The sequence below is a fragment of the Cupressus sempervirens genome, chromosome 6 (genome assembly GCF_028749045.1).
Source record: "Cupressus sempervirens isolate cs-2001-9-10 chromosome 6, ASM2874904v1, whole genome shotgun sequence".
NCBI classification, from domain to species: Eukaryota; Viridiplantae; Streptophyta; class Pinopsida; order Cupressales; family Cupressaceae; genus Cupressus; species Cupressus sempervirens.
In genome coordinates this window covers 522,452,207-522,466,858 of record NC_143123.1, presented here as the reverse complement: position 1 = coordinate 522,466,858, position 14,652 = coordinate 522,452,207, and the positions used below count along the sequence as shown (strand labels likewise).

At 32.5% G+C, this 14,652-nt stretch overlaps 1 protein-coding gene across 1 annotated transcript; it reads right to left on the bottom strand.

Moving 5' to 3' along the window:
* Positions 1-3,987: 3,987 nt before the first annotated feature.
* On the bottom strand, positions 3,988-9,105 carry LOC149553318 (beta-1,3-galactosyltransferase pvg3-like). Its single transcript, XM_089790315.1, has 2 exons — positions 8,828-9,105; positions 3,988-5,101 (listed from the first exon to the last, which is right to left on the bottom strand). Exons 1-2 carry the CDS (start codon positions 9,103-9,105, stop codon positions 3,988-3,990), a joined length of 1,392 nt encoding a protein of 463 aa, XP_089646441.1.
* Positions 9,106-14,652: the final 5,547 nt, after the last annotated feature.

Sequence of the window (14,652 nt, the reverse complement as noted above, 5' to 3'; positions counted from 1 at the left end):
TCATGTATATCTATTAATTATTTCTTAGTTGAATTATATCTTATTTAATAGATCATAATTTTATGTTTTTTTAATATCCTAATTTAATGGTAAACTAAATTAGAAATTAAATTATCTTGACCTAATATGTATTCTAAAAGTCCACATAGATTTAGATGAGTCTAGAGAAGGTTGTAGCTTTTTTAAAGAAAATAAATCATGATGGCTATATTGAATGCTAATGCACATGTTAGGGACCAATGCAATCATACCGGATATCAGCATCTCCATCTTAAACTTACATTTGACTCTTCATATTGTTAATAAGCAAATATCCTAGTCTACCATTTTATTTAATAGAAAATATATGACTTATTTCTACAGCTCTATACCATTACTTGAGGGCAATGGTAAATGCCAATACTAAATGGATAGTTGGATTGAACAACAAAATGCTTGTCTTGGAATGACATTGTTCTCTATATTTGTATGTTATATTGTATAAAAAATATGTTGATGTTAAATTTTTTTCAATATAAGAAAGGGACTATTCATCAAAAAAATTATAGGAAAGGATTCATTACTTGAGCACATTTTAATAACAGTGATAATACTTGTCAATTTAACTTTCAATATTTTAACAACATTGTGCTAATAATTGTGAAATTTAATTGTTATTGTTCATAATGACTACCCATAATTGAATGAAACTTATTCCATGCCACAATGCATTAATAATATATGACTTATGTACCTATTTTTTAACAGTTTTAGACACCTTGACGGAAAAACATCTCAACATGGCATCATATTTGATAAAAAATCTTGAAACATTGATTATATACAAGAAATTTTCCAAATCAATAGTTATAAAAGATTGAAAATGATTAAAAAAATTTAATAGAATTTTAAGAAATCCAAAATCAAAATACTCCTCCAGCTCAATGTAATGGAACAAATTTGTGGTTTTTGTAATTGCTTAAATTAAGTTCCCTCAATTTATCTAGGGAAAAAATAAATATAATGATGGTAAACTACCATGCTTGGGCTCCTAAGTAAGTTTGTAGGAAACTGTCATCTGAAGCTAACAGTTTTGTTTCTGTCTCCTCAGTCTCATTCCCTATGAAACTCGTTGTGTTGGTGGCTGTCTTTTCTTAAAACATTGTTTTGGGTTGGGCCCATTCCCTTCCACATGAAATACCCATTTAAGGAAAGGCGCTCCAGAGGCTTGAAAGAGATGCATAATTAATCTCATTCTGTCAGCTGTAAATAAATTTAAAAAAAAATAAAAATAAAAATTCTGTTATCAGATTTTAATAAGATAAAAATATTAATGTACTACAGTACATCTTTGTCTTAATAATAATAAGATAAAAATATCTTATGGGAGATGCACAACTTAGATGATTGTAAAGAAAGTTTTTTCAATTCTGTTTTTATTTTGAAATCTTCATATTATTTAGTATCTTAATTTTTCATTTTAATCTTGTTATAAATTTACTTTAAGATTTCTTATTAGAATTTTGTTCTTTTTAATTATTATTTTTAAATGATAATTTGATATCTTAACTAACTTTTATCTTGGCAATTAAAGCTATGAAAAAATGTTTTGGGTGATAAATAACTCTTACATCCTAAGGTAAAAATCAATTTGAAATTTTCATACTATGCATTTTAATTGGGCTAGATAATTGAATCTTATGAGTTCTTGTTAGAGCTTCTCTTATTATTATTTCTAAATCATTATTATTGTGTCGAATGACCTATTACAGTCACATACTAATGTTGATATCCCTGTTGACTATACATTGACAGTGTATGTTTCATGATTTAATGTATGAAAAATGTTTGACCAATTTTTAGATTATTAGTACATGTGTAATAAGTTATTGGTACACATGTTATCATTTATAAGACTCTTAAAATTTAGTAATTAAAGAATTAACATGACAAAAATATCATAATTATTGAATTTCTTAACAGTTATTGTATCATTTCTCTTTATAAAAAAGAAGTGACAATATAAATACAAATAAAATCATTTGATACTTAGTTTTTCTCAAAAATTAATTAAAAGAAGACCATGTAAAGAAAAACAACGCATTAACTGTTTTTACATCTTTTCTATCAGCTTTTCTTGGGCTGTAATGCTGTAATGGATGTTAAGGCATTTGAGGATTTAGAGGTTTGAGCTTCCGTCAGTCTAAAATTTAATTTTGCAAACAACGATGGTTTGCAGCACATTTGCAGCAGAGTCCACAATCCATTGTTACTTTCAAAGTTTGATGTATTGTGTATTTAACAATGACAGTTCAATGAATATTGCTACTTTCTCCAAAAATAATAAAAAGACAGAGAATGGCTTGATATTAATGCCCTGTTTACATTCGTATTCTTAATCTGAAGAAAACTTAGAAAGTTTAGGTAGTGTAAAGATAAATTTTATTGTCTTTGTTTCTAAGAACCTTTGTTTTTATTTAGGTAATGTAATTTAAAAATGAAATGAGGTCAGTCCACTCTTAATTATTGGTGAAGTTGAATGGTTTTAAGTGAGCTTATCAGAGAGCAAGTCTTGCTAAGGTGGGATCATGTTCTAGACAGATTTTGGAAGAATAGATAGCCCTTTGTCCTTGGCTCTTAGCTAAAGAAGTGGTTTGAACCTTCAACAAAAAAATAATAATCAAAATGATCGATTTTATCAACTTACATTATTTTCTTTCTTTTACAAAAGGGGGAGGCACAACATTGGAACACTAAATCTTTGCTTATTTTATTTGCAAAAAGAGGGGTAAAAATTTATTAAGACAGAAAGGAATACAACAAAGAGAGCTCAACAAGGAGCTCGATCCTGAGCAACAAGATCATCAAATTCTTGCACCATCTCAAAGGACAGTTGCCCCCTATCCCTAATATTCCAACCCGGATCATGACTAGAAGCCCATTTGGCTAAACAATCAGCAGTTCTATTCCATTCACGAGGAATATACATGAACCTAATGAACTGAAAAGAGGAAGAGAAGAAAAGAATCTGCTTAACAACAGTGGCCAGCTGCCAACTAACATCCTCAAGCTCTTGCGAAGAAAGCATGTTCACCACCACCTGGGAATCAGACTCACAAATAATCTTACTCCATCCCCGCAAGCAACACTGTTCCATAGCATATAAAATAGCCTGAGCTTCCATGAGATTGTTAGTATAATCACCCTTATGAACTGGAAAGAATTTAAGAACTTAAGTTTCCTTTACATCATGCTCGTTGTTAGATTTTGATGGATGCTTACTTGAAAGAAACTCTACATTAGAACGAGTATTGTGATAATTTGATTCAAAAAAATAGTATATCTCATATTGTCATATTTTCTTTTCATCTTAATTTATATTCTTTAAGTTAAGGAGGATTATGGTATTTTATTTCAAGGGAGGATTATGGTATTAAATCTATAGAAGGATCATTTTTCTGGTTTTTGAATACAAAATTAGACAACGTACAAAAATTCTTTAAAATGATCTTTATACATTAAGAGTTCCTCTTAAATCTGGATCACTAGATTTATTATGAAACATTGAAATGATTATGTACTCCTGAACATCATTACAAAATTCTTAAAATGTAACAATTTTCTCCTAGTTGATATCTCTCAGCATACTAATGATAAATATACAAAGACATATTTAATAGCTTTTTCTTTATAATTAAAAAGATTAGATTAAAGAACATGCCGCATGAATCACTGAATCAATAATTTAGTCATATGAACTACAAAACCTTGTTCAATTATGCACTTAAGCTTCCTTCAAATCTAAACTTGGATCAGAGGGGATTATAATCATTGGTAAAACATAGTAAGCAATGAACATTGCTGAAGCCACATGAAACATTTCAAACTCAACATGAGTAACACAGTTAAGTCACCTTAACCCTCTTGAAAAATAATTCATTGAATACTATATATCGTTCCTTCATCTTTTTCTGTAAGAACAAGTCCCACATACACATCTTATACTTCCTAGTATAAATGATACAACTTAGATTCCTTAAGAGAAGCTGTAAAATTGAAATACTTGAGAACAGTAAACCATCTCTCCCTGTCCTTGAGCTTGTGTACAGCAATGGTATCAGGAATCAATTCATGAGAACATGGAGGATTGGCAAGAGGAAAGTCATACATAGCAGGCTTATTGCTGTACCTATTCTTAGCCTTCTTCCCTTTATCTAACCAAAGTCCCACCATCTTATCCTCTGTCCCAACTGTATTATTCTTAGCAATTGGAGATTCCTCAATCCACTTCACCAAATCCCATGAAAGGGCATATCCCATACCAGACATATACTTGTCAAAAGGATCCGTTTTGCTACAAGGTATAACATAGCCATAGTAAGTGTCATTCCTTGGCAAAGGTTTCAGTGACTCAGCCAACTTATCAATCCTAAAATAAATATCATCATCCACCTTCATAGCATAGTCATATTGCAATCCCATCTTTGGCAGACTAGAGAAATAAGTATAAGTTTTACCTTTGTTCATGTTCTCCTCACAATTCAATATGATGATATCATTGTAGGTCATAATCTCCAGAGGCACAAGGATTCTCTGATCATCCTTGGTCAGATTGCAGAACACAAATTTCACATCCACTTTTGCATGGGCTGTGGATTGGCTTCCATAAACCATGCGAAGAAAATGTCTTTTTTCATACTGACCTGCCCTTGATAATACTCCAATCAAAATACTGAACTCATAGCCAGGCTTATCAGATTCAATGGCTGCAGTGACATTCTCCTTGATATCCTTTGTGGAGTTTTGAACTACTTTTGGGCAGCTACAGTTGATGAAGATCTGATTGCCTTGAGAATCCACATAACTATTCTCATCTATTCTTACAAGAAATGATGGAGAGGATGAATTGGGATTATAGTGCAATAATCTGCCAAAACTAGATGGGCTTGTAACTATTTGTCTGAATTCTGATACATTGACAAAGGCTACTAACAAGACCAGCACTATAAATAGACATAGCAGCCCTGATCTCGGTACTGAGGCAGGGAAGAAGGAAAAGGAAAAGGATTTTCCCGTTTTCTTCATGAATCTTCTCACTGAATCTGGCCTGCTATCATCACTTCTGATACAATGAGATTAATTAAGCTTCTATTTCAAGCCTTTGAAGCGCCTTCGCTTTTTGGGTATTTAGTGAGAGTTTCATGTTTTGGTTAAAGATAAAGACAGGAAGAGAAAGGGCCAAACCCAAACAAAAGTTCAAAGAAAGGACAGGGCTTAAAAAAAAAGACAAGAGCAACTAGCATAACGAGTTTCATAAGGACTGAGACCAAGGAGAAAGAAACAAAACCTTAACTTGTTGGATCTATTTTCCTTAAACAAGTATTAACATCGTTATGTTTTTTACCATAATGATAGTTCAATATCATTTTCTATTATTTTTTAAATTGGAAGAAGCGAATTTGAAAAATAACTTCTAAAGAAGCAATTACAACAGTAACCAATTTGCTGCTTTACAACAGAAAGTTGAAACATATTCGCTAAACAAACATAGAGGAGCTCAATAGCAAATAGATTCAATTGACAGTTATATTTGTTGTTTAGTTTATGGATGTGTTGTGTAAACTTTTATTTGTATCGATACTTTGGATCACATTTTATTATTCTTCATCAGAATTTTGTAAGTTGGAAAGATTGACACAAATAAAAATATGTACAAACTTGATGATAGATCATGAACTGTGATCCAAAACATTGATTCATACAAAACTCTACACAATTTTGTAATAGATCATAAAGCTGATACATATAAAAGTGTACACAGTATAATCCAAAAAATTAAGTAAGAATCTTAATATACTGGAGATTTTGTAACAAATAGACAATAGCTATAATAGCACATATAATTTACAATCATAGAGAACAATGTCATTCTACATAAAGCAGCTCATAGTGTAGAACTTTCAATCTATCTGTTGTTTGGTTTGGCTGTCATTAAGAAAGTGAGTGAACAAGAGGGTTGCCACATATTTCATCACCCTCTTGTAGAAGTAGATCATCTATTTTCTTGTTTAAAAAATGTTAGTCAAGTTGTTTTCAAATTGACAGTATGGAGAGACTAATCAGTACATGTCATTTAAGTTTGGAAGCAGCTATCCTCCGTACAAAATATATTTTTGTGGTGGACAACAACAAGTTATTTGAAAAATATTATTCTCTTTTAAGAAATCTTAAAAAAACAAAAGTTCTATTTTTTATTTTCTTATTTTTATCTTTAATAAATTTTGTATGGAGCTTAGCCAACTCTTCAAGTTTCTAATAGAAGAAAGATATATTAGAAAAGACAACTAAACTACTAAGTACTCAAAAGAATTTAATAAAAAGAAAGATACTTGTATTAAATTTGTTTTCCCCTTTTTACTCCATTTTTTCTGCCAATAAGAAATCCTTACAAACATGTTTCTAATTTGGTGCACATGCTTACAAATTATAGCACTATTCAAATTTTATTTGTTTTATTCCTTTGTGGTCTAGGAAAGCAGAACTTCTTAATGTTTGTACATTACTGAATATTATCTCCCATAGTTAAAAGTTCTACAATTACCATCATTATGTTGGGGATTTGTCTTGTGATATGGAGCCACAACTATATTGATAATTAATGTTGGCTGGTTTTATAGGTAAACAATCTAAGTGGGATAAACTTTTTTTTTTTTAAAACTAAAAATAATGTGAATAATTTTTATTTTTTTAAAATGGGGGGTAGCATAGCCTGTTATTAATTATTGAATTTTTAATTAAAATTTGGTAAGTCAGAAATATTTTCTATAGTATGTTAAAATGTGATTTGGCTATTAAGATTCAATTGTACAGTTTTTTTAGTATAAATACTTATTGACCTATATTTTATTTGGAGTGGTTCCCAATCCAGCTCCAAATGAACTGGGATAGCTATTTAATAATAACATTATTTTTAAATATATTTTTATGTAAACAATTTAATTTTTAATATAAGTAATTTTTTTTTGAAATATTATTTATTTAATAAAACCAAAAAACTTATTGTTACCAACTTTTTAGAAATGACTTTGCTACAAAATGGGAACATTATTGCAAAGAACAATGGTCTTAATTTTGGGCAAAATGAAGTATGTCAAGCAAAAGATGATCCCAACCACTAACATATTCAAAGCATTGTGATTGCTCTACGAGCCCTCCAATCTTATGAGTATGGACAATCTCAAGAAACAAACCTTATCATTGTTATGAAAATCTAGTAATCCTCATTAAAAAGAAGTGAATGCAATACTCGAAAGGCAAAGAGAATTCTTTGCTAAAACCAAATATGCATAGAATGTCCAAGGACCAAAGAAACAAAATTTTTGCCTCCACTACAAGCACGACATTCACAAACACAAATTTGTTAATTTCTTATAACCCAATTATAGATCAATTGCATAATAAATTCACAAAAAGAAGTTCTATCTGATTTATAACAATTAATACTTTGAGTTAATTAACTAAAACTAAATAGCAAAAGAAAAATAACATAAGCCGACAATAATACATATATACCTAGGAAACCCCACAACTATTGGATCTTCTATTCATCCTAACAACAAACTTTCTCTTCTAGAATACAATAGAGTTTGCTACAACAACTTTACATAAATAGAACCCAGCTACTTTACTTACTAAGGAAGGAAAGAAACTTTCATTTCTTTCTTTGGCTTTAAAACACATAAAATCACTCTCACTTTATGCAACTTCACAAACTCATAATTATTCTATAAATGAATTTAAAAACTACATTTGTTGTTCAACTTCCAACTTGAGTTGCTTTAAAGCAACTCCACCTTCCAAGCTACACAAAAAACAAAAATCAACACTCCCTCTTAGCTAAGAAGGTGTTTTGCACAACACCCATCTTATCCCTAAAGAATACATAGTTATTCTTCACCAAAGCTTTTGTTAGGATGTCTTCTATATGTTCTTCTATAGGAATGTACCAAAGTTTCACTATCCGCTTCTCTACACAATCTTTGATGAAGTGGTACTTGATCTCAATGTGCTTGGACTTGTCATGAAACATTGGATTTTTAAAAAATTTGATGCAACTCTAATTGTCATAGTAAATGACTATAGGATCTAGTTTCTATTCAAAGAGTCCAACTAGAAGTTTATAGAGTCAGATAGCCTCACATGTAGCCATGTTGACAACCATAAACTCAACCTCAGCAAACATTTGTGCAACTAACTTATGTTTCTTGTTGTGCCAAGAGACAACTCCTTATCCCAAGCTCAAAATATACCCTAAAGTGCTCTTCCTATCAACTATACTACCCGCCCAATCTACATCAATAAACCCCTCAAACTTCACTCCATCCTGCTGAACATATTTCAGCCCATAACCAATTGTGCCTCAAAGATATCTCAAAACATGCTTTGCAACTATCAAGTACAATGTCTAGGTTCCACCACAAACTGACTACAAGAGTTCATTACAAAAAAAATGTCTCGCCTAGTGTTGACCAGATATATAAGAGAGCCTATCAACAATCAATATAAAGTAGGTTCCACTGCTTCTGATCTAGAAGCATCAATCTTCTGCCAATTGGTTACGAGTGGTGTTGACATGGGCTTACAATTCTCCATCATGAATCACTTCAAGATATCAATTAAGTATTTCCCCTATTAGAGGAAAATCTCTTCCTTTTTTTGCCACAACTCTAATCCTAGAAAGTAGTACATTAACTTAAAATCCTTCATTTGATCAAACTATCTTGCAAGGTCTCTCTTTCAATGTGATATGAGCCCCTTTAGCCTTATGAGAAATAAGTCAACAACATACAATAGCAGTATGAGAAGTTCATCGTTAACTTGAACATAGTACATGTTCAAATTTGCCTCACTTTTAACAAAGCCCACACTATGCAAGTAACTCTCAATATCTGAATACCATGCCTTAGGAGCTTGCTTGAGTCCATATAGTGCTCTTTTCAACCTAAAAACATGAGAATGCTTCCCATGTTCTTTAAATCCTCCAGGATGCTCAATGTAAATTTCTTCCTCAAATACACCATTGAGAAATATGATTTTAACATCCATCTCATTAATCTTCCACCCCATCTGTACAACCACAATAACTATAGCTCTTATAAAAGAGTACCTGGCTATTGGAGTGTTGATATAAGATTGTTTTGAAGAGAAGAACCTGTAATGGAACAATCATTATTTTTTCAATGATGTCAAACCTGCTACCTGCTGGTGAGAAAATTGATTTTTGGTCTCAAAGCTATCATTTAATTGATTGATGAATATGATTTGAAAGAAGGAAATAACAATAGCACCTAGAGAAAGGTTGAGTTATTTGGTATGTAAAAGAAGCACTAAGACCAAGTAAGACATTGATACTAAAGTGTATTGTTTATCTAATTAAAGTCTGAAATAAAAGGCTACTCAATATAAGACTAGAAGAAAATCAAGTATGAAAAGTGTTTGCCAAGCCTTGTCGAGCAGTCAATGGAAGCTAAGTAGAAATTAGTGGAATTTGAGTGAAAAAAAAGAGGTACTGAGAAAAGATGAAAAATAGTGCAAACCAAGTGATTGTTAGTATATGTCAAGTAAAGTTTAGTTGGTGTCGAGCATCAGTAAAATTTTGTGTTTTCTGAGTAAACTTTAGTGTTTGCTAAGTGAACTAGTGTTGGCCATGTGACAACATATTGATATTGAGTGCTAGTAAATGTGTTAAATCAAATATTTGATAAATCTGAGCTGACTATTTCATTTTCTTGAATTATGTGAAGCATGTAGAAGATAACTATGATGAATTGGTGGCATAGAATTCAAGGCAAACCATTTTGAGGTGAATTCAAGGAAGACTGAAGAAGAAGTTTCTAGAAGAACCAAATGGAAAAGTGGGTAGATTCATTGTATCCTACCTAACCGTAAAATGCATGATTGTGATTAAGTGACGAAAGATATAAATTCTCAATTTATAGAGATATTCAATCAAAAGTAAAGGTTATCATGTGTGAGAACCTAAGGAAGACAAGGAGTTTAGGGTATTGCTTCATTCAGTGGCTGAATAGAGGTGACTGTAGTTGGTATGAAAAGAAAGAAGACTTAAGAGTATGAGTTCTTGAAGGGTGGACAAGTTATTAGAGATGAAGTGTGTGAATGCCAAGTAGAATGGAGGACTAAAACAAAGATCTATAATTTGCAAGTGAGTTTTAATTTTTTATCAAACCAAGTATTACTATTACTTTCTAATCATTGTATTATTCTAGGGTAAATCCTTTGGATTAAGGTTGACCTAACAATCATTTGTAAATCCTTTAAGCAGGTGACACTCTAATGGAATGGTCTAAAGTCCTCTAACAAGGATCACTCCTAACAAGGCAATTGAAATCCTTCAACCATGTTACATTTAATAGTGTGTATTATAACCATTAATAGGATTGGCCTTTCATAGGGAATCACTTTAGAAGAGTGAGAATTAGTAGCATGTTACTAATGGTTTTTCTGAATTTGGATTTCCACTTAAAATCCTTGTGTCAAATTCAATAAATGTTCTTATGTTGTTTCATTTTTACATTTATGAATATTTATTTTGACCTAGGACAATAACCTACAAAGTTTAAGTATTGTATGATCTAATGGATGCATGCATGACAAAGTTTTATGGATATGGATCTACTAAGAATTGAAAAGCTTTATTTGTACATTTGGACCTTAGATAACTGATTCACCCCCCATCCCCCCCCACCCCCAAGTTATTCTAAAGAATTTGAACAATTGATATTAGAGCCATAGTGCTTAATAGGACTAGTTTGAAGGTACTAGAAGCAAAAGATCAAGATGTCTAAAAGAGAGGTACCCAAGCTTAAAAAGGAGAACTTCCTTGCATGGAAAAGTTTGATGAAGCTACACTTAGGAGGTCTTGGAGACCATACACAATATACCATCACCATTAAGCATGTTGACTCTATTGGAGCCCTAACTACCAAGGATTTGAAAAAGAAGATAGAACACAATCAAACAATATTAGAGATTGCATCTGATGCATAACTCTCCCTTAAACAATAAAATACTTGTGGTATGGCCTTAGGATTCTTCCAAACACTCCAAGTTAGAGGCAAGGGAGGGGTCAACACCTTTGGAACTACTTGACTTCAAAACATAGCCTAGGCGCCAAATTTTCCCAACTAGACTACAAAGCACAAAATCTACTAAAACTAGGATTTTTCTAAGAAATGGAACCTATGAGTTTAAGAAGAGATGGATAAGTTCCTTGATGATCAAAAATTCCAAACTAGTGAGTTTGGTAAGCTTGTTTTGTTCCCAAAGGTCTCAAATAATCATATTGCTTATTTGGCCAAGAAGCCCCTATTAGCCCTATCAATATAGTAATTAGGACTTTGTTTAAAAATTCTCCAAAGGGCCCTAAGAAAAACTACAGATATGGATACCCTTTTAGAATAACTATAATATTCCAAACTTGTAGACTCTAGATCGATCAGATGATGCCTTAACCCAAAATGCAACAAATTCTTTATTTAAGCCTACTTGCTAGGGTTTGTGAAGGAAATGCTAATTAGATGTTGGGCCAGGAAAAAATACCAATGAGGAAACATGTAGGGAACTATCAAGCTTCAATATCCACCATTAGGTTGGCTTCATCCACTCCCCAAGTGCCTGCAACACTCAATATTTGTTGTTTTGCACCAAACATATAGAGATGTTTGGTCTAGGGCTTGCTAGAAAATGAAGAGGCCTTGACTTCCTCTTCCCATTCTTCAGGTATGTTATAATAAAACTTCTTAGCTTGAATTTTACCAAGTGGTTTGGAAATCCCATAATGGGAATGTAAGTTAGGGCCTCATTATTGGAACTAGTCACTAGAAGGAGGGTTTTGGTGCACAAGAGAAAGATCTAACAATTACTTGAGTTGCATAACACTTCAGATCCTCAAATAAATTTCATTGATTAGGTATGATGTTCAATATTCTATACCAATTTTTTTTTCACATGTGTCAATCTATACCTATCCGTACACTCATAAATTGTTGTGTTTTGTAAGGAAAAATGGGATCTTTATTTGATTTGAAAGGAAAAATTATATTATCTAACTTCCATTGGCCTAAATAGGATATTTGAAGTCCTTCCCCAACCATGCCAACTGATATGCAAAGGTTGTGACTGTTGGGGGATGTTTTAACAAAAGTTGTTAAGCAACTTTTTGCAATTTTTAACAAATTGCACAATCTGACCATTGTAGGACCTTTTCCTTGTGCCCTAGGGGCCTAGACCATGTTTAGAAACCTAAGTACATTCATATCCTATGCTAAATACAATAAATTCCTTTTGACCATAATCAAAACCCATAGTTTATAAAGTACCAAATGGGGACTAGGTCTTACAATTAGGCTCCAAATTATTTTATAACTATGACTACCTTATTTCACATATCTCTTAGGCTTAAATGCCTTTGAGTAGAACTCATAGAGAGTGAAAAATGAAGATGCCATGGTAAGTTGAGGGTTAGGTGCTCTTGCACCATAATCCCTTGCTTGAAAAACTCAAGTCTCACTTTAGGATAGTCATTCAATGGATGTCCCATCCTTGGTAATAAATTCTTCATTCATCCATGTAGCATGAATGTCTAGTAGACCCTTCCATTTGACCAAATAGTCATTATAGGTCCTCTTCCTTGTCTTCTTGGACACCCTTGAATCCAAAATATTTTCCAACTGAAGTAGTTGGCTAGGTGGCAGATCTTTGATCCATTCTCCTTGAATCTCATCAGTATCATGCATGTCATCATTAGTACCCGCATCGCCTTTGAAAATGGTGAGATCACCAATATTAAAGAAAGGAAAAATTTCTATGTTAGGAGGTAGTTAAATCTCATAGGTATTTTCTCCATATTTGTGCAGTATCTAATATGGTCCAATCTTCCTCATCTGCAATTTAGTGTGCATTCTAGGAAGTCTTGCCTTGTTAAGATATGCCCATACTTGATCTCCTAGCTTGAATGATAATGTCTTCTTTTCTTACTTTCTTTATGTTTGTACTTTGTAGTGTTTTGATTCAGAGTATCTCTGACCTAATCATGGATCTCTTTTATCCATGTTGAGAATTCCTCACCTTGTGCATTGGTTCTTGCATCATTAGGTAAGTCTCTTCGTTACATGACTCCTCTAAGATGGAAGCCATAATTGATTTGAAATGGAGTTTTCCTTATGGATCTGTTGACTGAATCATTGAATGCAAACTCTACTTGAGGGAGAATTACATCCCATGTTTGCTCACATTTTTTGGTAAGGAACCTCAAAAGGTTACCCAATGATCTATTTACTACTTCAATTTTCCCATCTATTTATGGACAGTAGGAAAAACTGAAGGATAGATTACTGCCTAGCTTTTTCTATAAGGTCCTCCAAAAATGACCCTAGAATTTAACATCTATTTTTGATATTATCGATGTTGGAAATCCATGTATCCAAACAATTTCCTTAAATAACAAGTTAGCAACATGAGAAGCATCATACGAGCTTTTACAAGGAACAAAGTGAGCCATTTTGATAAATCTATCAACAATGACAAAAATGCTATCAAATCCCTATCTTGTCCTTGGAAGGCCTAAGAAAAAGTCCATACTCATAATGTCCCATTGATTTTTTGTAATAGGTAGGGGTTGGTAAAGTACCTGATTTGTCCAAGTACTCCTTTTCCTCTTTGGCATATTAAGCAACATTCAAAAAACCTCTTAACATCAGTAGGTAGTTTGGGCCAAAAATAGTTTCTTCTTACCAATTCCAAAGTTTTATCAATCCCAAAGTATCCTCCTAAAGTGCCACACTGCTTCTCTCTATTTAGGCTTTCCCTCGTGGAGCACTTAGGAATGCAAAGTTGTCCTCCTCTAACTAGAAGGATACTCTACAACAAGTACTCTGAATATGTGGTGTTACAGGCATCGAATAAAGTGGAATAGACCTTGTGGATCTCTCCAAAGTCTAGATCATCCTTGTACTAGTTTTTAAGAGCATTGATTCCCATACTTTGTATTTGAACTTTTTCTACCAAGGTGATTCTCTTACTTATGGAATCTTCTACCTTGTTTGCAATGCCTTTCTTGTGTTTGATGGAGAATGTGAAAGCTTGAAGTTCCTCTACCCATTTCATATGTCTACAATTCAACTTGTCCTGGCTATTGAGAAATCCTTAAGCATGGTTATTTGTGTAGACAATGAACTCCTTAAGAAGTAGGTAGTGTCTCCATTTCTTTAGGGCTTGAACTATAGCATATAACTTTCTAGGTCATAGGTATTGTACCTATTCTTGGCATCATTAAGTTTTTATGAGAAGAAAGCAACTGGTCTCCACTCTTGATTAAGGATTGCTCCTATGACAAGGTTGTTAGCATTAGTCTCTACTATGAATAGTTTGTTGAAGGTAGGTAGTGCCAAGATAGGATATTGTGCTACTCTACCTTCCAAATCCTCAAATGATGTATCTTCTTGAGTGGTCCAATAATTTTTGTTTCCTTACCTCCTTCAATTGTATCCAAAAGAGGTGCACAAATGTGACTAAAGTTTTTGATAAATTTTCTGTAAAATGTGGCCAATCCATGAAAGCTTTTAACTTCTCTAGATGCCTTATGTGTTGACCAAT

Excerpts from the sequence above, each read along its gene's own strand:
- LOC149553318 (XM_089790315.1), bottom strand. The coding sequence starts at position 9,105 with ATGGGGTGGAAGATTAATGAGATGGATGTTAAAATCATATTTCTCAAT. Across the intron at positions 5,102-8,827 it reads GAACTTCTCATACTGCTATT|AAGTGATGATAGCAGGCCAG; the intron begins GTATGTTGTTGA and ends TCATTGTATCAG.